The sequence below is a fragment of the Pristiophorus japonicus genome, chromosome 2 (genome assembly GCF_044704955.1).
Source record: "Pristiophorus japonicus isolate sPriJap1 chromosome 2, sPriJap1.hap1, whole genome shotgun sequence".
Classification (NCBI taxonomy): domain Eukaryota; kingdom Metazoa; phylum Chordata; class Chondrichthyes; family Pristiophoridae; genus Pristiophorus; species Pristiophorus japonicus.
The window spans coordinates 151,156,449-151,180,832 of record NC_091978.1 but is presented as its reverse complement, the minus strand read 5'-3'; the positions used below and the strand labels follow the sequence as shown (position 1 = coordinate 151,180,832).

The 24,384-nt window shown below is 46.6% G+C and overlaps 1 protein-coding gene across 1 annotated transcript in view; it reads right to left on the bottom strand.

Annotated features, from left to right (window-relative positions):
• Positions 1-2,569: 2,569 nt before the first annotated feature.
• The window catches only part of LOC139228968 (cyclic nucleotide-binding domain-containing protein 2-like), a 326,735-nt gene continuing 304,920 nt past the window's right edge, over positions 2,570-24,384 (bottom strand). Inside the window, exon 19 of the mRNA XM_070860580.1 lies at positions 2,570-3,157. Within this exon, the coding sequence (XP_070716681.1) occupies positions 2,915-3,157 (243 nt within the window). The 3' untranslated portion in view covers positions 2,570-2,914. The remainder of the gene's footprint in view (positions 3,158-24,384) is intronic.

Below are 24,384 nucleotides of genomic sequence, written 5' to 3'. Positions count from 1 at the left end.
GCCCTTCTAGCCTGCACCGCCATTCAATGAGTTCATGGCTGAACATTCAACTTCAGTACCCCATTCCTGCTTTCTCGCCATACCCCTTGATCCCCCTAGCAGTAAGGACCTCATCTAACTCCTTTTTGAATATATTTAGTGAATTGGCCTCAACAACTTTCTGTGGTAGAGAATTCCACAGGTTCACCACTTGAACAATAGTGAACGGTATTATAGTGGTTATGTTACTGGACTAATAATCCAGAGGCTGGACTAATAACCCGGAGACATAAATTCAAATCCCACATGGCGGTTGGGGAATTTAAATTCAGTTAATTAAATAAATCTGGAATAAAAAAAGCTAGTTTCAATCATGGTGACAATATCACTGTTTCCTCATCACAGAGCAAAAATGCCCCTCCTCTGAATGCACAACTAATCCACCCCACCTGGAATAAAGAGGGAAATGTCGGTCAGAGTCTCCTTCCATTCCCGTGGAGCTTGATGACCCGGGGCAGTGCTGTGTGGCGGGGTCAGGTTGGTGGAGGTCCTTTGTCTAACGGTTGTTTAGTGTAAGGCCCATACTTTCGTATGCCTCGGTAAATATATTGACAATGACTTGGAGTTCAGCCTCTGAATGTGCGCAGACGCAAGCGTCATCCGCATACTGTAGTTCGATGACAGAGGATGGGACAAATGGCACAGCACTGCCCCCCAGTCATCAAGATCCATGGCACGGCCCTGGACAACGTGGACTACTTCCCATACCTCGGGAGCCTATTACCGGCAAGAATAGACATTGACGACGAGGTTCAACACCGCCTCCAGTGCGCCTGTGCAGCCTTTGGCCACTTGAGGAAGAGAGTGTTCGAAGATCAGGCCCTCAAATCTGGCACCCAAGCTTATGGTCTACAGGGCTGTAATGATACCCGCCCTCCTGGATGGCTCAGAGACGTGGACCATATACAGTAGACATCTCAAATCGCTGGAGAAATACCACCAACGATGTCTCCACAAGATCCTGCAAATCCCCTGCGAGGATAGATGCACCAATGTCAGTGTTCTCGATCAGGCCAACATCCCCAGCATCGAAGCACTGACCACACTCAACCAGCTCCATTGGTCAGGCCACATTGTCCGCATGTCGGGCACAAGACTCCTCGGAACTCCTACATGGCAAGTGAACCCCAAGTGGGCAGAGGAAACATTTCAAGGACACACTCAAAGCCTCCCTGATAAAGTGCAACATCCCCACCGACACCTGGGAATCCCTGGCCAAAGATCATCTTAAGTGGAGGAAGAGCACCTGGGAGGGCGCTGAGCACCTCAAGTCTCGTCGCCAACAGCATGCAGAACACAAGCGCAGGCAGCGGAAGGAGCGTGCGGCAAACCAGACTCCCCACCCACCCTTTCCTCTAACAACTGTCCCACCTGCGACAGAGATTATAATTCCTGTATTGGACTGTACAGTCACCTGAGAACTCACTTTTGAAGTGGAAGCAAGTCTTCCTCGATTTTAAGGGACTGCCTATGATGATGACGACTATTCCCGTACTATCATTCTTTGTACCCTCACTTGTTTTCCTTGTTCCTTCACCTAGTGCTTGGCACCATGATGTTGTCCTTTTACAAACTCCCTCCAAGCCAGACTACAAGGCACCAGAACCCTTGCTTGGGATGTTGCTCCCATGCCAACCATGGCACAACAGCACATTTGGCACCTTTACATAAACTTGAAGCTCATCAACACGCAAATCGCAATTTCTGGCAGGCACAAATGGTTTTAAAAATCCTGTTCTCGTTACTTGCAAAATTCAGCATTCTTCTGGCTCTTCCTTGGGGCTTCCATGTTACCCACCCTTTTAATGCTGCGGCTGACTTTAAGATTCAGACAGTGCCTGTGATTTCCTCCTTGCTCCAATAGAGTGCCCCCACATGCATGCGACAGAACGAGTTCACGCTGAGAGTATTGTTGCTATGGAGTACAGTTCTGGTGTGCTCTGCTACTGAACAACACTGGCCCCAGAAATCTACTCTACCCTGTTCCTGCATTCTAGTTCGATACACATATTGGCCAGTGAACTCTTGCTTGGACATGCTGCAGGCTGAAAGATGAAGAGGTATGTAGAACTGGTGATTGACTTATTATGATTGGTCTTGTAGAGGTATTATCATTGCCACCTCTCTCAGTAGTTCCTTCCTCAGAGAGATGTAACCTTCCACTAGTTCTCACTGTCCACCTTTAATATGGATCAATTTATTTTCTCCCTTATCTGCAGATTGCTCCATTATGCCTTGATGTCTTTCTCCTTGATTTGCAATTCTGAATATGAAATCAGTCTATTGACTATATCAGCCCCAATTTTTGAAGTCGTGCTGATTTTGGCCTTGTGTTAGCAGTGCTTATTTTGTTTTTGAACACTTTGTGCAGCACACAATACACTACCAGTAGGTTCATTGCAATTAGATATATGAAGCTGACAGAAATGATAGCAGAAAGCCAGAAATGGTGAGAAACAAGTAAAACAAAAACTGTGAAACAATTTTCAAAAATAGTTTTAACTGTTTAATTATTTTAAGAGTTACTATGCATAAAACAACATGAGGCTATGTATACATCATGGAAAATAAATTATAGTGATTAATGCAAGAAATTGGCCTCAAAATTTGGGAGTGCCTATTTGATATGCAGAGGGCCTAATGCCTGCTGTAGGGGTGGGTAAAGGACGCTGCTTGTTTGCCTTTACTCAATAGGCCTGAAGTATGCACATGCTTCCTGCCCACCATTTGAAGGCCTGAAAAATGGGCACTACATTGTGCAATTTCTAGGCCAATTATATTAAGTAGTTAAAATGTTAGCTCAAGCTTGAATTACCAACTATTTTAGTAATACCCTAGTTTCCACATAGTAATTGCACTCCTAACTAAAAAGAAATTAGAAAGTTGTCTTTCCTGGCTTCACAGCAACAGCCCTCCGCTTTGCCCTGTCACCAAGCAGTTGTCTGATGAGTCTAGCCTTGTACAAGCTCCATTCCTGTTGCCTGGCAAAGTTCTGTCTAATGATTAGTTCAGTTGGGTATGTGTTCACTAGCTCCAATGCAGCTTGCCTAGACTTGGCCGGTGCCTCACCCAGGAACAGTTTTTTGGGGATGAAAATACACTCAGCTCCATCACTAACCTGTAGACAGAAAAAAAGTCCAATAGTTAAAAAGTTATTACAAAAATTAGTGAAATTAACATATGTACATACCTGTAACCTGATATAAACTCATTTATAACAAACTACAAATATATATATATCTACATATAAACTGTTATCCAAGCTTTTACTAATTCCTGACATTCGTCTCTATGCAGTAATCTTCATCTGCTTAAGTAATATGTTGGAGAAATGGTTTTGGAATACAGAAATGTGGAGATAATGGTACTATGGATATGATTTCAAGTTTCTTCAGATCCCAAAATTGAAGTATTCATGAAGCCAGAGAAAAGAAGTCTGATGCTGGCTGTGACACAGCTGGCCATCAGGGAATACAGGTACATCTCCTTCCACTATGCAACAGGGAAAAGAGATAGCTAATCACTTTTCTGTCATGTGGATTCAACCAATTAGACCGACAACTCTATCAGGAATATAATTGATATAAGAACATAAGAAATAGGAGCAGGAGTAGGCCATTTGGCCCCTCGGACCTGCTCCCCTGTTTAATAAGATCATGGCTGATCTGATCATGGACTCAGTGTCACTTCCCTGCCAGTTCCCCATATACCTTTCCTTTGGATGTTCCCCATTGGACCAACATGGGAAAAAAAATTCACCCTCACCTCCAAGGATCAAATATCCTCATTAAACTCCCATTGAAAATCGCCAAACACTTCATACCAGATAACTGGGGAGGAATCAATAACCTCCAGGAGATCACCAAGTAATAATAACAAGAATTGTAAATAAAAAAGTTACCTCGACCTGCGGGGCTCAGGACTTTTGAAAATGTATTTGTAGAATATGCACCTTGTAACAGTGGAGGGACATCACACTTTATTGGGCATCTGGACTGCCACTTTATAAAATAATGTCATCCCGCAAGTCAAAAATGTTTCCATTATGTGGGATTTTTCAGGATCATAGGACCTGATAAAAATCTTGGGATGCGATACACCTTTCAACCAATGGCATTCTAATAGATTTGCACAGCCTAAGATAATGGGGCAGATTTTCACTTTGAGCAGTGGCAGAAAATGGGCACTAGAGAATTGGTCACCATTACAAACCTCACCTGATTGACTTCAGTATCCGGCTGACCCGTTACTGCCCATTCTGCCATGGCCGAAAGTGAAAGTCTACCCCAATATCTGAAAACTTGCATGTGAATAGCTCACTTTCTTCATAATTTCACAGACATCAACTGGAGGAAAATACATTATAGCAGTTATTCAAAAAATTTGTGAATTGGGCCCATTATCAGTATTGGTATAACCATTGCTGTCATGTGCCAGTCTGCTTGATTATATGCCTTTTTTATTCATTGCATCTGTCAATATTGTGCTATAATTATAAATATTACTGTTTTTGGTAAGCTTATGATTATATAATGCACTTAAATTTTCTGATGAAAGGTTATCGACCTGAAACGTTTACTCTGTTTCTCTCTCCACAGATGCTGCCTGACCTGCTGAGTTTTTCAAGTATTTTCTATTTTTATTTCAAATTTCCAGCATCCGCAGTATTTTGCTTTTGCACTCAAATATTGCTAATACAGTAAAAGCTATTCCAAAATTCTGCTGCAAGACTACACTTGCTGAAATTACTCTTCAGAAAAGTTTCCAGTAATATTATAAATTAACATTATGGCTAATAAGTGTAGCACATACCCTTGCCACAGGTTCTAAGAGGAAATTGACTCATTTGTATGTGATAAACATGGTATTTTAATAATTACTAGAGGTTAAAAAATTAAAATGGCCCCTATGGCAACTGGAATAATTTTGTAGGTTACAAGCTGAACCTTTTTGAGCTACAAAGAGCTTAATTACAACCCAATATCACTCACCACATTAAGTCACTTGAAAATCCCCTAAGCATCTCAAATAGAGAAACAGAAACAAATAATTGCTTTATAAAATTACATAACATTCAAATATATATATAATCAAATATAAAGATTAGGGGAAAAGTTGTCATTAAAGTTGAAAGGTAGTTTAATGCAGCTCGTGAAACAGAGAGAGAACATGGCCTAGAAATTCGTCTCAGGCGATGGCGGAAAAACGGGCAGCATCGGATTGGCCTTTGGAACTGAATACAACATGCTGCATCTAACGAGCGGCCAATCCGATATCACCTGCTTTGCGCCACCGCCCAAGATGAATTTGTAGCCACAATTGTCTGCTGTTGTGGGGGCAGAAGGACTAAGGGAGGATTTGAATTCAATATTTTCGTTTTTGAACTATTTTCTATTACTATATCCCAACTAAAGCTGAGGACTTAATTTTTTTTTTTAAAAAGCCCTTGGGGCCGAAATTGTCCCCAACCCGAAACGGGACCTTCCCACCCCGTTTTGTGTGTTTTCACCAGCGTGGTGGTTGAGGTCACCTCTTGAGCAAAATTCCCCTCTTTGTTTTTTTTTTACTTGGATCTGGAAGTCGCTCTCAATGGGGACGGTAACTACACTAGAGGGGCGGATGCGCGGCAATGGCAACACCCGAGGGGCGAAATTTGGGGGGATGCAGAGTGACCGCCGTGACGACATCACTATGGCGCCGCGTCACCATGGCTCTCCCTTCACTTAAAGAGGAGAGCCTTCGCGATTTTAAAATTTTGGTCCACTGGATCGCCAGGGAGGATTTCGGCCAGGCCAGCAGCCTGGCACCTAAGAGGGGAGTGCCAGGCTACCTGTTGGCAGCCCGACCGAACCCGGGCGCATAAGTGTCGGGTCAACATGGCAGTCAGCCGACAAAAAAAACATGGCGGCAGCAGCAGTAGGTCCTCTCCTTTAAGGGAAGTCACACCGCCGCTGCAGAAGGCCACAGCCTCACTGGACCACTGGGAAAAAGCTTGTTTTGGCAGTGCTGGGCAGGCCGAAGATTTTCAGAGCAGAGTGTCACTGTCGGGAGTGGTGTGGGGGGATAGATCGGCGGTGCGCATGATGATGATGCACTTAAGATGGATCGCAGCAGCGGAGCGGTGTGGGGGGGAGGAGGGATCGGGGAACCGCCGGGAAACCTCGGAAGGCTATCACTGGCCATTCCACAAAAAGTCGGCGGCCACTCCACTCTGCAGCGTGGCTGCTGATTTGCGATGGGAACATGCCTTAAGGAAAGGGGCAATTTCGTCCCCCTTTAATTCTGGTCTTAATCATCCATTCATATAATTAAAATATATTCCAGTCCCTAAAAAATGAATTAACCATTCAGACATGACCTGCAAAATGGGTTTTCATGCTGGGGATGACCATTCATTATCTTTGTGAATTGAAACCTGACCTGGTAAGAGTAGAGTCACCATAAAGTTTAAATTTACCCCCTCCTTCCCCCAACACCACCCCCACCCCCCGCACTCCCCCACCCCTCCTCCCACCCCCGTTTCAATCCTAGTGGTCGTAAACTACATTAGTGGGAGCACCAGTGGATGTGGTGTATTTGGACTTTCAAAAGGCTTTTGACAAAGTCCCACACAAAATTAAAGCATAAGGTATTGGGGGTAATGTACTGACGTGGATAGAGAACTGGTTGGCAGACAGGAAGCAGAGAGTCAGGATAAACGGGTCCTTTTCAGAATGGCAGGCAGTGACTAGTGGGGTGCCGCAGGGTTCAGTGCTGGGACCCCAGCTCTTTACAATATACATTAATGATTTTGATGAAGGAATTGAGTGTAATATCTCCAAGTTTGCAGATGACACTAAGCTGGGTGATGGTGTGAGCTGTGAGGAGGATGCTAAGAGGCTGCAGGGTGACTTGGACAAGTTAGGTGAGTGGGCAAATGCATGGCTAATGCAGTATAATGTGGATAAATGTGAGGTTATCCACTTTGGGAGCAAAAACACAAATGCAGAATATTATCTGAATGGCGGCAGATTAGGAAAAGGGGAGGTGCAATGAGACCTGGGTGTCATGGTACATCACTCATTGAAGGTTGGCATGCAGGTACAGCAGGCGGTGAAGAAGGCAAATGGCATGTAGGCCTTCATAGCTAGGGGATTTGAGTATAGGAGCAGGGAGGTCTTACTGCAGTTGTACAGGGCCTTGGTGAGGCCTCACCTGGAATATTATGTTCAGTTTTGGTCTCCTAATCTGAGGAAGGACGTTCTTGCTAGTGAGGGGGTGCAGCAAAGGTTCACCAGACTGATTCCCGGGATGGCAGGACTGACATATGAGGAGAGACTGGATCGACTGGGCCTGTATTCACTGGAGTTTAGAAGGATGAGAGGGGATCTCATAGAAACATATAAAATTCAGACAGGACTGGACAGGTTAGATGCAGGAAGAATGTTCCTGATGTTGGGGAAGTCCAGAACCAGGGGACACAGTCTAAGGATAAGGGGTAAGCCATGTAGGACCGAGATAAGGAGAAACTTCTTCACTCAGAGAGTTGTTAACCTGCGGAATTCTCGACTGCAGAGAGTTGTTGATGCCAGTTCATTGGATATATTCAAGAGGGAGTTAGATATGGCCCTTACGGCTAAAGGGATCAATGGGTATGGAGAGAAAGCTGGAACGGGGTACTCAGGTGCATGATCAGCCATGATCTTATTGAATGGTGGCGCAGGCTCGAAGGGCCGAATGGCCTACTCCTGCACCTATTTTCTATGTTTCTATGTTTCTGTTAAGCCCCAGGGATGGAGGTTTACCAGACTGAAAGGAGTGAAATGGCACAACCATGCCTCAGCGATTGCAGATAAAATGTAATGTTGACCAGTGTAATATATTGCACATAGGATTTCAAATTACATTGCTATATTACAACAGTGACTACACTTCAGAAGTTCATTGGCTGTAAAGCTTTCATACTGAGGATATGAAAGTCATTATATAAATGCAGGTCTTTCTTTTCTAAGAAAAAAATGGGCAACATACGTACTCCATGAATGCTGTTGAAATAGTTGAAATAAGCATGAAAGAGACTTCGTCGACTCGATTCTAAACGTGTCCAAACAATGCCGATCAGCAAAGATCAAAGCCAATAGATTGTTGAATGATGCATACATAACAGTAGAATACAAATCAGGGACGGTTGCGGCCATACCTTGACTGCTTTATGGAGTTATGGGCACTGAGAAATAGGGAAACATTCAAATACTGCAGAGAAGAGCCACAAGTGTCCGTTTGGAATATTACTTTAAATTAGCAGCGGGAGTAGGTCAAGGAGACACAGGTTCAAAACTAGTAAAAGATAACTGTACAACTGATAGCAAGTAGATCTTCTTCACACACAGAGTGATCAACACGTGGAATGGATTCTGGGTAGAGTGTCAGAGATAAAAACCACAGAATAAGAAATAATTAGATGCAGCACTGCGTGTATTGTTGTTCTGGATAGATGTATTAAGTTGTAACTTACGGGGCTAGAATCTCCACTTTTTTTGCATTCTTAATGCCCACTTAACGCCCTTTTACCGCTGAAATGACGTATAACGGCCAGATATCACCCATTTAGCCACAAAATGGAAACTGCTGGGCATTTTTAGGAAACTTATCACTGAACGTTACTTTCCCCATGTGCTTAACGGCGGGAAAAAATATTACCGCCTGCCCACTTTTTTTGGGCGGTATCATCAGAATGGGTGCAATCAATGCTCATAATATCACCCAGTGTTACTTTCCGCACGGAACTGATGCCGAGATTCAATATTAACGCCGCCCACTGTTTTTTGTTGTAAAGAGCATATTTACTGAAACTAGCGGAAATGAGATCACCCAGCGTCAATTTCATCACCTTGCACACATATCGCCCATAATATCACTCGCCCAAAAAAACGCCCACAAAAAGTGGAACTGTTCTGAACGAACGCCAGCGGTATGGTTGGCATTTTAAAAATCCCACTCTTAAGTGAGGAGCTGATATCTCACCGATTTGCCTGAAAGAGCACTGATGTGAGTGACAACGCTGACACACTGCTATGTGTGTGCAGCTCAGACATCAATGGTGCCCATCACGCTAGTGCCAGTTAAAGTTTAGGTTGATTGATGTTAAGTTGTATTTAACCCTTTCATGTTAAGGAATCACCAGTGTGTAACAGTGCAGTTATCTGAGACAATGCGCAACAAGATTATGTTTGATAACAAAAATTTTATCCCAACATTGGTCTGAAATCATAAGTATCACAGGCAATAACACTCAATCCCCGCCCACACCCCACTTTTTTGACCATTGACATAAATCACATGTTCAACATGTCCAGCAACACAAAATACAAAGGCAAAGCAGGAGCGTGGTCCCCAGCCCCCACACATTGCAACAAATTGCAAACACCCAGATGGAGATATAACACAGCCATCACCTGCGGACATGCACCTCACTTTCCTTCCCCCCTCTCTTTCTTCTCTCCACCTCTACCCCTTCCCCTCCTCGTTCCACGGTGCCTGGCCGAGGAGCTCCTCAGGCGGTGCCTCATTGGTGGGGATGAAGGCAGAGGCGGTGGTTGCATGGGTATGGGAGCGGGGGGTGCCGAGGGGGCAACATTCTCTGATGCAGAAGCAGGATCTTGGTCCTTGCTCTCATCTGTCATTCGCAGTGGTGGTGCGGAACCTAGGGGTGGAATGCCAGGCTCGGGGACCACTGGGAGGCCTGTGGCAGCAGTGTTCCTGGCTATCGCATCCAGGGCCTCCACCATCCGCGGAATGTACTCAGTCATGGTGGTCAGCTTTCGGGATAAGCCTCCCATTACTTCGATGAGCTGGTCACCAATGTCTACAGTCCTCCTGGACAACTGTACCATCTCTCCGATGTCATGTGGCACTCGTGGAACAGATTTGCCGTGTCCACGGGACCTCCGTGGGTTTGGCGCCGTCCTGGGGATAAATGGGGTGTCCTGTGGCGAGATGCTTGGGGCCGGTACCTCCAGAGTGGAGGCAGGAATGACCGGAGGACCACTAGATGGTCTTGGGGTGGAATGGCTTTTGGAGCGTGGCGATACAGGTTCCTCGAAGTCCGCGCTCTCATCCATGGAGAACAGACTCAGTGGATTGACAGGCGAGAATCGGAGCCCCTCAGCACCAGATGTTGGATCGTCAGGCGAGTCTGGCCCCGCGCCCCCACCTTCTGGTCTCTGTGGTCTTGCCTTGGGACGCGCTGCTGGCTGAGCTGTAAAACACAAATGAGGATATTAGAGGAGAAGGGGGTGCTAGGGTCACAAGGTGAGTCCAGTGCTCCACACAGCATATGTACCACAAAAGCACCACCACTCTCAAAATCATTGCAGACATCACATTTCATGACCATCAACACATTTGCATTCCAATGATTTTCATTAGGCCATCATTATTTCTATGATAATTTTAGAAATCATCTATCATATATGATTGTTTGGATATGAGTGGGTGTAGCATCTATTGACCTTATATCACACAATGGTGTAAGCTTTACTCACATGGCATCACTTCAGGGTCTGTAGATGGGTCCGTGGCTGTCTAGAGTGCTTCCCCACGGGTGTGAGCATCCGCTCCTCCATCTCAGTGATGTCGCTGGGGACTGGTGACCCCCCCACCCATTTGCCTCTGCACAGACCTCATCGTCTATAGCTTCTTCTGTAAAAGGTGACAGGATGACATGGCATGAGATTATTGCGTGATATCATTGCTAGGTACTGTCACAGACACTGATACATAACCGACAGATATAATCATGATTATTATGAAAATTATCATTCTTTACCTAAAGACGTACACCGTAACCACAGGCTTTGAGTAAAACATTCCCAGTAAAAGTGAAAGACCTCACATCTGATGATAGTCACTCATGACTGTTACAAATCAAATTATATAAATACATAAGTACATGTAAATCAATGTAATACTTACTCTTGCGGATCCCACAAGGTCATTCCATCGTTTGCGGCATTGATTGCTCTCAAGCACCTCATTGGTCGCCGATGAGACCACCTCGGCTATCCCGGCCCATATCTTCTGGTATGCCTTTGGGTTGGGCTTCCCACGCCTTCCCTGTGTCAAATCACCCCAGCGTGACTCGACCTCCTGCAGGAGGGAGGCATTTGCCTCGTCCAAGAACCTCCTGGCTCCTTTGCGCCCTCCAATGTGTTCCTCTCCCACCTCACTGCTTTCACCAGCATCAGTCTCCACAGCGTGCTGTGATGCCTCCTCCTCTCTCTCCATTATAGGCCAAATTCAGGCAAATATTTTGTTTCAAAGCAGCCACACCACACCCAGACATGCCTTCAGTCCCTCTGAGCTCCCTCTCTCTCTGTCTCCTCTTTTGTACATGTCACGGGAATTGAGCATTGCCATGCCGTTGCTAAGGTAGGCCACACTTTATGGCAGAAGGTCAAAAAAATTTAACGCCCATTTTATATCGCTTGCGGTTACACCCATTTTCAAAAGTGGAGACTAAGGGCTAGGACCTCCACTTTTGTGCTTATCACCCAAAAATGGGCGTTATTTCCGGCTTGGGTATTAAAAAAGGGTTTTCAGATCTTCAGCTTCTCGCCCATTCTCAAAACATTTTTGAAAATGGGCATTAGAGCGAGCGATATCAAATGGGCAGTAGCGTTACATTTTTTTGACCTTCTGCTGTAAAGTGTGGCCGTCCTTAGCAACGGTGTAAGGATTGACCAAAATTCCCTGGTTTGGGGAATCCATCTTGGTCTCGGACTGTGCCAGTTTAAAACCCCTGTTAAGGATCTGAAGCCTGGAGCCCCGAAAACAGCATGTGTGTGTACACCTTGTGTGGAAACCTGGACTAACATTTGGGACCTTGAGACTTGGTCCTGGAGAACCTTTGTGCTCAACTGTCTGGAGATTCTTGTGAAAGATTTGGAGGACTTTATGGACTTATAGTATATTCTGTGGATTTTGCTGAGAAAGACTGCAAAAAGCCTGAACAGGAGGGACAGAGTAAAAGAACACATACTGCTGAGATGATGCACGGTGGGTTTTGCTGTGTGAGTAATGTGGGTTGGAGAACCTGCAAAGTCAGCAAACCCATTCTTTACCTGTCACTCATCTCACCTCTCCTGAGTCATAACCTGACAACGATTAATTCCAACAAAGAAACTCGGGCCTGGGCCCGAGATTGACAGGTGGCAGGATGGCCTAGTACAATGGACTGGCAGTTAACTCCTCGTCAAACTAAATCAGGCCATCATCTACCGTTAATGGCCCAGGTCGGAGTTTGATCACATCTCAAAGGGTGCATCTTTTGAAACTGAACAAGCCCGAACAAAGGGCTTTTTTGAAAACCAACCAGGTCAGAGCCCTATATCTAGGCTCCACCTTCTCCAGCAAGAGTATGTTCGTGTCAGTGTTCATGTTCGTGCCCAAGTGTTCGCAGTGTCTCCAGCATTTTGCAGACCAGCAAAGGATCAACAAGCAACCTTGCTCCAACCAAAGGGGGCCAAGTCAAATCCACAACCGGGAGCGCGACACTCAGCTTGGTCAGCCGCAACCAGGCCCCGAACTCCACCAAGGTCCAGCTTGGGATTAAAACCCAAGTGGGCCCATCGAAACCAACAGAAGAACCTGCCACCATATTACCAGGGGCCAACCAGCGACGATCGAGCTGACCACCCGCCCTCTACGAGTGGTTGAATCAACCGGGGTCTCCAACGGCAATAAAACAACTCTCCCGTCGCTGGGAAACAAAGCCTACTATCTCTGAAAACAACATCTAAAGCTGCATTGGCAAGTATAATTCTGACCTTAAAAGTGTAGACCTAGACAGTAAGGTTTGGGTGTTAGGAGGGTTTTTTTTTTGGTTTAGACAGATACACTGTAATTTTTTGTGTTCTTCTTCCTCCCTTCTAGCTCTGCCTGACCGTGATTGTTACGTTGCATTTAAGTTTGGTAGTTTTCACTTGTCTCAAATAAAGTTTTGGTGCCTTCAATTTTCTAATAAACACCTTAGACTCATTCCAACACACACTTGTCTGCCTTTTGCTTTATTACTTCTGTGATAAGTCCAGTGTCCAGAACCAGGGGTTAGGAACACTTCGAAACTGCTCAGAAAGTTCCCACAGGCCAAGCATAAGCTGTGGGGGCTCAAAGGTCATCGTAAAACCTCCTACAATGGCATGGCAACGCTCGATTCCCACGATTCAGAAGGTCAAGGGTCATCATGACATGCGCAGAAGAAGAGACAGAGAGAGAGGGAGTTCAGGGGCACTGAAAGTGTGTGTGGCTGTGGTGTGTGCTTGTTTGGCTGTTGCGGGAGGCACGACAGAGAATCACCAGCAGCAAAAGGCCTACTAAGCACCAAGAACTGAGTTTTTGTCCAACAAATAAGATATAACATGGAAGGGATGGAGGAGGCCCTGGACCTAGTAGCCAGGAACACTGGTGGAAAAGGGCTCCCAATGGTCCCGGAGCACAGCACTGCACCCCAAGGTGCGGCACCCCCATTTCCAACCACACAAAAGAGCCAGCAGCAACATCTTGCTTCTGCCTCGGAGCATGTTCCCACCTCGGGACCATCCTCTCCCGTATCGGTCCAAGCAGCATTTCGACTGTTACCAACCCCCTCCCCCCAAAATGAATCTATGCCTGAGGAGCTCCTCGGCCAGGCGGCTTAAAGTCAGGAGGGGAAGGGGAAGGGGTAGAGGTGGGGAGGAGAAGTGGGGGGTGGGGGAAAGCATTGGTTTGTATAGAAATACTGATGATTTCAGGCAAATATTTGGTTTAAATGTTTTTTATTTAACAAAACCTTGTAGCATGTCGGCTCAGATAGTTGCATCATTAACATCAAAGGGTATAATCACACTTAACTTCAATCAACTTAAATTTTAACTGTCACCAAAGTGATGCCCACCATTGATGTATGACCTGCACACCCAGCACACCCCACTGAGGTCAGGCCGACCGGTCTATAATTCACTGTTTTCTCTCTCCCTCCTTTTTTAAAAAGTGGGGTTACATTGGCTACCCTCCACTCCATAGGAACTGATCCAGAGTCAATGGAATGTTGGAAAATGACTGTCAATGCATCCGCTATTTCCAAGGCCACCTCCTTAAGTATTCTGGGATGCAGTCCATCAGGCCCTGGGGATTTATCGGCCTTCAATCCCATCAATTTCCCCAACACAATTTCCTGACTAATAAAGATTTCCCTCAGTTCCTCCTCCTTACTAGACCCTCTGACCCCTTTTATATCCGGAAGGTTGTTTGTGTCCTCCTTAGTGAATACCGAACCAAAGTACTTGTTCAATTGGTCCGCCATTTCTTTGTTCCCCGTTATGACTTCCCCTGATTCTGACTGCAGGGGACCTACGTTTGTCTTTACTAACCTTTTTCTCTTTACATATCTATAGAAACTTTTGCAATCCGCCTTAATGTTCCCTGCAAGCTTCTTCTCGTACTCCATTTTCCCTGCCCTAATCAAACCCTTTGTCCTCCTCTGCTGAGTTCTAAATTTCTCCCAGTCCCCGGGTTCGCTGCTATTTCTGGCCAATTTGTATGCCACTTCCTTGGCTTTAATACTATCCCTGATTTCCCTTGATAGCCACGGTTGAGCCACCTTCCCTTTTTTATTTTTACGCCAGACAGGAATGTACAATTGTTGTAGTTCATCCATGCGGTCTCTAAATGTCTGCCATTGCCCATCCACAGTCAACCCCTTAAGTATCATTCGCCAATCTATCCTAGCCAATTCAGTGCTCTTCCAATAGCACCAAACAAAGTGGTGAGGGTGAGAATTCTTTTGGGGTTTCCTATAGCGCTGTATGATTTCATGAGGGGGAAACACACACAGGTGCTCTACTTTCCTTAAGTGCTACATTAGACAACCCTGCTTGCATCAATCTCATGCAGGGGTACATCCATCTTATGGGGTTGAGTACTGTGCCACCTCCATCTAATGGGGTTGAGTACTGTGCCACCTCCATCTAATGGGGTTGAGTACTGTGCCACCTCATTATTTTCCCACAAACACTGGGTCTGAAACTCTGTGGCCCTTCTGGCATACTCCTGCCATCATTTCAACATGAGTATGGTAACAGGGCTGGATACTACGTCAAGACCTGGAAATGAAGTTCTCATGATGTCCCACTGGGACAGCACAGATTTTGCCAATCCTGTAAAATTGGTGCTCATTCAGGTAAGTTGTGACTTTGCATGCACTATGCATGGATTTCTGATCAGAACGGTTGGAAAATAATACTTAGCACCTGTAATGTATGTACATAAGGTCTGCACACCAACAGGGGGCATTACCGTCAGAGGTCCTAGGGTCATAGATACACTCGTGCTGGGCCTGGTATATAACCTGAACTTCACCTTTGTATCTTCACTTCTGGAAGCCAATAAAGACTGACCAGATTACATCTAGTCACTGGCTCACAGTACGGAGTTCATTGTATCATTTCATACACTACAACTGGCAACATGGCAAATACGAACCCACGCAAAAGTATGGTGAGCACAGCACGATCAAGTACTGTTTGAGTTCTCGAGAGATTCAATGAGGGAGAGGATTCGGGAGATTTCACGGATCGTCTTGACCAGTATTTCATGGCAAATGACTTAAACAAAGAAAAGGATGCAGAGAAGCACAGGGCAGTTCTTCTCACCGTCTGTGGCCCCACGATCTATGCACTCATCAAGAATCTGCTCTCACCCATTCTTCCTGCAGAAAAGGATTACAAACAACTGTGTGCTCTAGTTCGGGAACACCTTAAAACAACGGAAGGAATCCTCATATCCAGATATCGCTTCTATACGTACATTCGTCCAGAAGGCCAGGATGTAGCGACATTTGTTGCCGACCTGAGACGTCTTGCAGGGCCTTGCAAATTTGGGCTTGTGTTGGAAGACATGCTGCGTGACTTTTTTGTGATCAGGGTCAACCACGAGGCAATCTTAAATAAGCTGCTGGCTGCGGAGACGCCAGACCTCAGCAAGGTCATCACCATCGCCCAGGCTTGCATGTCCACGCAGAAAAGCACGAAGCACATATCGCGACAAAACAGGAACTCCACGGCAAGTACTGTGTACAAAATTGTATCGACGGCCAGCAGAGCTGCATATGGCAGGGCCTACTCAACTGCGTCTGCAAGACCGAGAGCTGCTCAAAGTTCACCATCTACGGCCTACTTGACTGCGTATGCGAGAACGGGAGCCGCTCAAAGTTCGCCATCGAGGCCTGCTCAACTGTTTATGGGAGAACGGGAGCCACACAAAGCCCGCCATCGGGTGCAAATCTGAGCTCAACATGTTGGCATTGCAGGGGCAATCACCGACCCCATCAGTGCCGCTTCAGGCAGTATGTATGCAGAGGGTGTGCGAAGACGGGGCATCTTCAGCGGACGTGTCCATAGCAGAGCAAGCAAGCTGCGACACACCACGTGTATGATGATCAATTCAGTGTGGATCTGGCGATGCAGCTCAAGGCATTTGAGAGCTCCGAGGAGGAAGTGTATAGCGTACGTGCATTCCTAACAAAGAGCCAACCGATAATGATAGAGGTAAAATTACTAACAAAGAGCCAACTGATAATGATGGAGGTAAAATTGAACGGCGTGCCGGTATCCATGGAATTAGACACGGGTTTGAGTCAATTGATAATGAGCCAGAGGACTTTCGAAAAGCTGAGAGACCCAAGCTGAGTCCGATAAATGCGAAGTTGCGTACCTACACCAAAGAACTCTTACTAGTGATTGGTAGTGCAGCAGTAAGAGTGTCATACGAGGGAGTGGTTCATGATCTACCATTATGGATTATCCCGGGCAACGGGCCATTTTTATTCGGCAGGAGTTGGCTCAAGAAAATAAAATGGAAATGGTACGATATCAAAGCTTTATCATCAGTGAATGATGATTTGCGTGCTCAAGTGCTGAGCAAATTTCCCTCACTGTTTGAACCGGGAATTGGCAGCTTCAAGGGAGCCAAGGTGCAGATTCACCTAGGCCCAGACGCAAGGCCCATCCATCACAAAGCCAGGGCAGTCCTGCACATGTTGAGAGAAAAGGTCTCGAATTGGACAGGCTACAATGCGAGGGGGGTCATCTCACCGGTTGAATTTAATGAATGGGCCAGCCCCATTGTTCAGGTGTTAAAGAGCGACGGCACGGTTAGGATTTGTGGAGACTACAAGGTCACGATCAACCGAGTTTCGAAACAAGATCAGTACCCGCTACCGAAAACTGATGACCTGTTTGCAATGCTAGCCGGGGAAAATCGTTCACCAAATTGGACCTAACGTCGGCCTACATGACACAGGAACTGGTTGAATCATCAAAGATACTTACGTGCATCAACACGCACAAAGGACTGTTTATTTATAACAGGTGCCCTTTTGGCATTCGCTCAGCGGTGGCCATATTTCAGAGAAACATGGAGAGCCTATTGAAATCTGTCCCCAGGACCGTGGCATTCCAAGACGACATCCTAGTCACAGGTCGTGACACCGCCGAGCACCTGCACAATCTGGAAGAGGTTCTGCATCGTCTGGACAAATTGGGACTCAGGCTGAAACATTCAAAGTGCTTTTTTATGGCACCAGAGGTCAAATTCCTTGGGCGAAAAATTGCTGCAGATGGAATCAGTCCTACAGACGCGAAAACAGAGGCCATCAAAAATGCGCCCAGGCCCCAGAATGTGACTGAGCTGCATTCGTTCCTGGGTCTTCTCAACTACTTCAGTAACTACTTATCCAAATTGAGCACAATATTAAAGGATTTGCACAAGCTGCTCAGGAAAGGAGACAACTGGGTGTGGGGTGAACTTCAAGACAGAGCCTTTGAGAAGGCTAGAAATCTGTTGTGTTCCCATAAGCTACTGGTACTGTAGGACCCATGCAAGCATCTAGTTTTGACCTGTGATGCGTCGTCCTATGAGTTTGCTGCATACTCCAGCAAGCCAATGAATCAGGCAAACTACAAACAGTTGCATATGCATCTCGAAGCCTGTCCAAGGCAGAAAGAGCCTACCGCATGGTAGAGAAGGAGGCTTCAGCATGTGTTTATGGGGTAAAAAAAATGCACCAGTACCTGTATGAGCTTCGCTTCGAGCTGGAAACCGATCACAAGCTGCTTATATCGTTGTTCTCGGAACATAAAGGTATCAATACCCATGCGTCGTCCCACATCCAGAGGTGGGCACTGACATTATCTGCCTATGATTATGTCATTCACCATAGACCAGGCACCGACAACTACACTGATGCATTGAGCCGGTTAACATTGTCCACACCGGAGGTGGAAATGCCAATGGCCGCAGAGCTACTCATGGGCATGGATGCCTTTGAGAGTGAAAGGTCGCCTGTCACTGCTCAACAAGTTAAGACCTGTACCAGCCAGGATACGACCCTATCCATTGTAAAAAGTTCTGTTCTTAATGGGGACTGGTCGACTATCCCTAAGGAAATGGGTGATGAAACCAAACCGTCCAGTCGTCGCAAAGATGAGCTTTCCATCCAGTCCAACTGTTTACTGTGGGGCAATCATGTTGTAATGCCCAAGAAAGGCAGGGCGAGATTTGTACGGGAGTTACATAGTACGCATCCCGGTATTGTCACGATGAAGGCCATCGCCAGGTCCCATGTTTGGTGACCTGGCATTGACTCGGACTTAGAGTCATGCATGCATCAGTGCAGCACTTGCATGCAGACAAGCAATGCCCCAAAGGAAGCTCCGCTCAGTCTGTGATCATGGCCAGCCAAACCGTGGTCTAGAATCCATATCGACTTTGTGGGCCCCTTCCTTGGTAAAATGTTTTTTGTGGTGGTGGATGCATACTCCAAATGGATAGAATGCATGATCAAGTCATCCAGCACTTCCACTGTCACCATTGAGAATCTGAGAGCCATGTTTGCCACACATGGTCTGCCAGACATCGTTGTCAGTGACAACAGACCATGTTTCACGAGCCTGGATTTCAAGAGTTCATGAAACGCAATGGCATAAAACACGTGAGGTCAGCCCCGTTCAAACCCGTGTCCAATGGTCAAGCGGAGCAGGCAGTTCAAACCATCAAGCAGAGCCTGAAACGCGTAACTCATGGTTCCTTGCAGATATGCCTGTCACGCATACTGTTCAGTTACAGGACAAGGCCACACATCGGGGTCCCGCCTGTAGAACTATTGATGAAGAGAGGCCTCAAAACCAGGCTCTCTCTAGCCCACCCTGACCTTAACAATCATGTCGAAACCCAACGTCAACGCCAGCAGTGGTATCATGACCGCACCGCAGTGTCACGCGACATATCTGTAAATGACCCAGTGTATGTACTTAACCATGGTCAAGGGCCCAAGTGGCTCCCGGGCAATGTTATGGAGAAGGAGGGTAACCGGGTGTATATGGTTAAGCTCAAGAATAGGCAAATGTGCAGGAAACATATTGATCAAATCAAGTTAAGACACACTGACGAACCGGAACAGTTGGAAGAAGACACCGCGAGCTTAGATGACCAACCAACTCACGTCCAGCCACCGGAAGAACCCACTGTGGTCAACGCCCAGCCCCAAGTCATGAAAGACTCGGGAAGCACTGGGATTGTACTGAGACGGTCAACAAAGGAGCGAAGGGCTCCAGGCTGACTGAACTTGTAATATGAACTTGTGCCAAGAACTGAGAAGGGAATGATGTAATGTATGTACATAAGGTCTGCCCACTAACAGGAAGCACTACTGTCAGAGGTCCTAGGGTCATAGGTACACTCGTGCTGGGCCTGGTATACAACCTGAACTTCACCTTTGTATCGTCACTTCTGGAAGCCATTAAAGACTGACCAGATTACACCTAGTCACTGGCTCACAGTACGGAGTTCATTTTATCATTTCATACACTACAGCACCCAACTCAATTTCTGTTATATACCTCTGGCAGGTAGAACTCCCCATCGGCAGTGCAAAGTCAAAAAATTACCCCTCAGATGTGTTTATTGTGGTCAGGTATGTCATCATCATTATCATCATCATAGGCAGTCCCTCATAATTGAGGAAGACTAAGCTTCCACTCTAAAAGTGTGTTTTCAGGTGGCTGTACAGTCCAATGTGGAAATTACAGTCTCTGTAACAGTTGGGGCAGACAGTGGTTGAGGGAAAGGGTAGGTTTGTCGCATGCTCTTGCGCTTGGTTTCTGCATGCTCTCGGCGATGAGACTCGAGGTGCTCAGCGCCCTTCCGGATGCTCTTCTCCACTTTGTCCTGGGGCCAATATTTATCCCTCAATCAACATCACTAAAACAGATTATCTGGTCATCATCACATTGCTGTTTGTGGGAGTTTGTTGTGTGCAAACTGGCTGCTGCATTTCCTACATTACACAAGTGACTACATTCCAAAAGTACTTCATTGGCTGTAAAGTGCTTTGAGATGTCCAGTGGTCGTGAAAAGTGCAATATAAATGCAAGTCTTTATTTCTTTTATTTCCTTCCCATGGCCAGAAGAGACCAGAAGAGATCTCCCTAGGAGATCAACACAGTCTGGTTGCACATTGCACAGGAGGGCACAAGCAGGGATGCGGTCAGGAGGACCTGGCTGCAGTGCCGCAAATATTTCAATGATCTCAGTAGATCACAAAATGTTAGTACAAATCCACACTCAACCTCATCCTGCTGTGCCTCTCATCACATCTCCATCATTCTGCCTTCCCTACCATACTCCTGTACATCCTTACACCAATCTACTTTGCGCCTCCACTCATCTTCTCTACCTACGTTATCACATCCTCATCTCACTAGCCATCCCTCACACTCACCCTCATCCTAGTGCAATCATACCAACTAACAACACATAGGGATAGTAACTTGGGTGTTGTTATGCAATGTTCATGTAAAGTTTCTGTTAATGTGGTATCAAACATTGAAACCTTTATTTTCAACACTTTGCGTTCTTGGAGAGATTTATGTGCACCTTTGAAAGTGGTTTAGTGAATTGCAGTGAATGGTGAGACATAATGGTACCCCCCTCAATGATGATGAGTGTGAAAGGAATGGCTTAGGCATTGTAGGCATGACTTATGGTGTTGATGTGGGGTAGTGCCAACCTGGCGCATCATGTGACAGCCAGGGTGAACAGCATCAAGTGAAATAAATCTGGCCATGGTGAGGCCATCCATGGTCCCCTGGGCAGCAATGTGGTGAGGTGCTGATACCCTGTGCCCTGTGCAGCATCAGGTGATTGCAGAGAATATTGGTGTTGTTGTTGGTGCTGCTGATGTGCTGGTGTTGGGGCTGATTGTGGAGGGATTCTGAGGACCAAGGAGACAGAGTTTCAAGGGCACCCACGCTGATGGAAGATATGGCAGATGAAGTAGAGATGACAGATGTCAATGGTGGGGGAGGTAATGAGGTCAGAGTGGAAGGAGACTTGTGTAAAGACTTGCAGCATTCTGAATCTGTAGTGAAAATGCAGTTTAGAGAAGCTAGTGGTTAAGGGATAATTTCTCAATTAGCTGGGAGCTTCGACTTGACATTTGAAGCTGTCAACTCATCAACTGATTCAATGGCCACTGACCTCCAGCCTCAACTTCACAGACGAGGTCTCGGCACAGCGGGAAACCAATGGTCGACTGTCAAATTCAAAAAGCTGGGAAAAAACCATTGTTAAGTGGCTGTAAACGAGCCACTAGTGATTTTAATTGCCTCCCCCGTTGCTGAGTGTCAGGTCTGCTCAGCACTCACAGACCCAACATTTGGTAAAGGCGCATGACGGAGGGTTCACAGCGAGGTCCCAACCCATTGACGAAACAAGGTGTTGGTTATGGCAAGACCATGTTCTAAGCATTTCATCTAGAGGAGGATGCCATGGAGTTGGTTTTCCCTACCCCTTCCCTGCCATTCACCCCTCTCCAGATGTCTGTGTCCTTTCCAACTCTGGCATTAAAGTCGCCAAGGAGAATTAGCTTGTCGCCCGTTGGTATTCGGGACAGGGGCTGTTCAAGGCTGGAGTAGAATTCCTCTTTGGCGTCTTTCATGGCTTCCAGGGTTAGGCCATGGGAAAAATCATTGCAAGAATCCTCCTCAATCATCTCCCAGTGGCTGAAGAGCTCCTCCCAGAATCGCAAAATCCTGCAAATTCATTGGCAGGATAGGTGCACCAACGTCAGTGTTCTCTCTCAGGCTAAAATCCACAGCATCGAAGCATTGACCACGCTTGACCAGTTCCGGTGTACGCATGCCCAATGCTAGACTCCCGAAACAAACACGCTACTCCGAGCTATGCCATGGCAGGCGAGCCCCAAGAGGGCAGAGAAAATGCTTCAAGGACACCCTCAAAGCCTCCTTGATGAAATGTAACATCCCCACCAACTCTTGGAATCCCTGGCCCAAGACCTCTCAAAGTGAAGGAAGAGCATCCGGGAAGGCACCGAATACTTCGAGTCTTTTCACTGGGAGCACGCGAAAGCCAAGCACAAAAGGCGAAAGGAGCAGACGAAAAATCAAGCATCCCATCTACCCATCCCTCCAACCACCATCTGCCCCACCTGTGACAAAGGTGGGCAGCGGAAATGTTACAAGGACACCCTCAAAGCCTCCCTGATAAAGTGCAATATCCCCACTGACACCTGGGAGTCCCTGGCCAAAGACCACCCTAAGTGGAGGAAGTGCATCTGGGAGGGCGCTGAGCACCTCGAGTCTCATCGCCGAGAGCGTGCAGAAATCAAGCGCAGGCAGCGGAAAGAGCGTGCGACAAACCAGTCCCACCCACCCCTTCCCTCAATGACTATCTGTCCCACCTGTGACAGAGACTGTGGTTCTCGTATTGGACTGTTCAGCAACCTAAAAACTCATTTTAAGAGGGGAAGCAAGTCTTCCTCGATTCCGAGGGACTGCCTATGATGATGATCCTGTATTGGTCTCATCAGACATCTTAGAACTCATTTTAGTCTGGAAGTAAGTCATCCTCCACTCCAGAGCCTAAGAAGAAGAAGATAAGACAAAACAAATACATTTGACACTGAGTCACATAAGAGGAAATAAAGCTTGGTCAAAGAGATAGGTTTTAAGGAGCATCTTAAAGGAGGAAAGAGAGGTAGAGAGGTTTAGGGAGGGAGTACCAGAGCCTCAGACCCAGGCAGCTGAAGGTACGGCCACCGATGGTTGAGCGATTATAATCAGGGACGCTCAAGACGGCAGAATTTGAGGAGCGCAGATATCACTGGGGGTTGTGAGGCTAACGGAGATTACAGAGATAGGGAGGGATGCGGTCATGGAGGGATTTGTAAACAAGGATGAGAATTTTGAAATCGAGGCGTTGCTTAACCAGGAGCCAATGTAGGTCAGCAAGCACAGGGGTGATGGGTGAGCGGGACTTGGTGCAAGTTAGGACACGGGCTGCCGGATTTTATAGGGTAGAATGTGGATGGCCAGCCAGGAGTGCATTGGAGTAGTCAAGTCTAGAGGTAACAAAGGGATGGGTGAGGGTTTCAGCAACAGATGAGCTGAGGCAGGAACGGAGCCAGGCAGTGTTACGGAGGTGGACATAGGCGGTTTTAGTTATGTCGTGGATATGTGGCCAGAAGCTCATTTCAGGCTCAACTATGACACCTAGGTTGCGAACAGTCTGATTCAGCCTCAGACAGATGCCAGGGAGAGGGATGGAGTCGGTGGACAGGGAGCACAGTTTGTGACGGGGACCAAATTAATTGGAGAAAATTTCTGTTCATCAAGTACTGGATGTCGGACAAGCAGTCTGACAACTTAGAGACCATGGAGGGGTCGAGAGAAGTGGTGATGAGGTAGAGCTGGTTGTCGTCAGCATACATATAGAAACTGACACTGTGTTTTTGGCTGGAAGCTAAGCTGGAACCCAGACTGGCCTTGCAGGACGGAAGCTTCTGCCTGCCCATTACAAAATCATTGTTGTAAGGGGGGAGTGGGCAGGGGTTGGGAATCCTGGGGGCCGAAATTGCCCTCCGCTCAAAACGGGGTGGTCGCACCACCGTTACCGCCGATATGATTGCGGTGATAATAAGATCCAAATTGCCCTTTTTTTGGTCATAAACGGAGCGGAGTCTTAATTCCCAGTAGTAATGGTTGTTTTCAGTGGTGTGGTATTTGGTAGGGAAAAACAACTCAAGCGGTACCCTGCTCCTGACAAAATGCCTCAAACATGATCTTGTCATCACCAACACCTTGTTCCATCAGAGGGACAAGTACAAGGCATCATGACAACACCCTCACTCCAAGCACTGGCATCTGCTCGACTACATCATTGTCTGAGCGAGGGACCATAAGATTGTGGGCATCACCTGCTCCATGACAAGAGCTGACGACTGCTAGACGGACCACTGCCTAATCCGCTCCA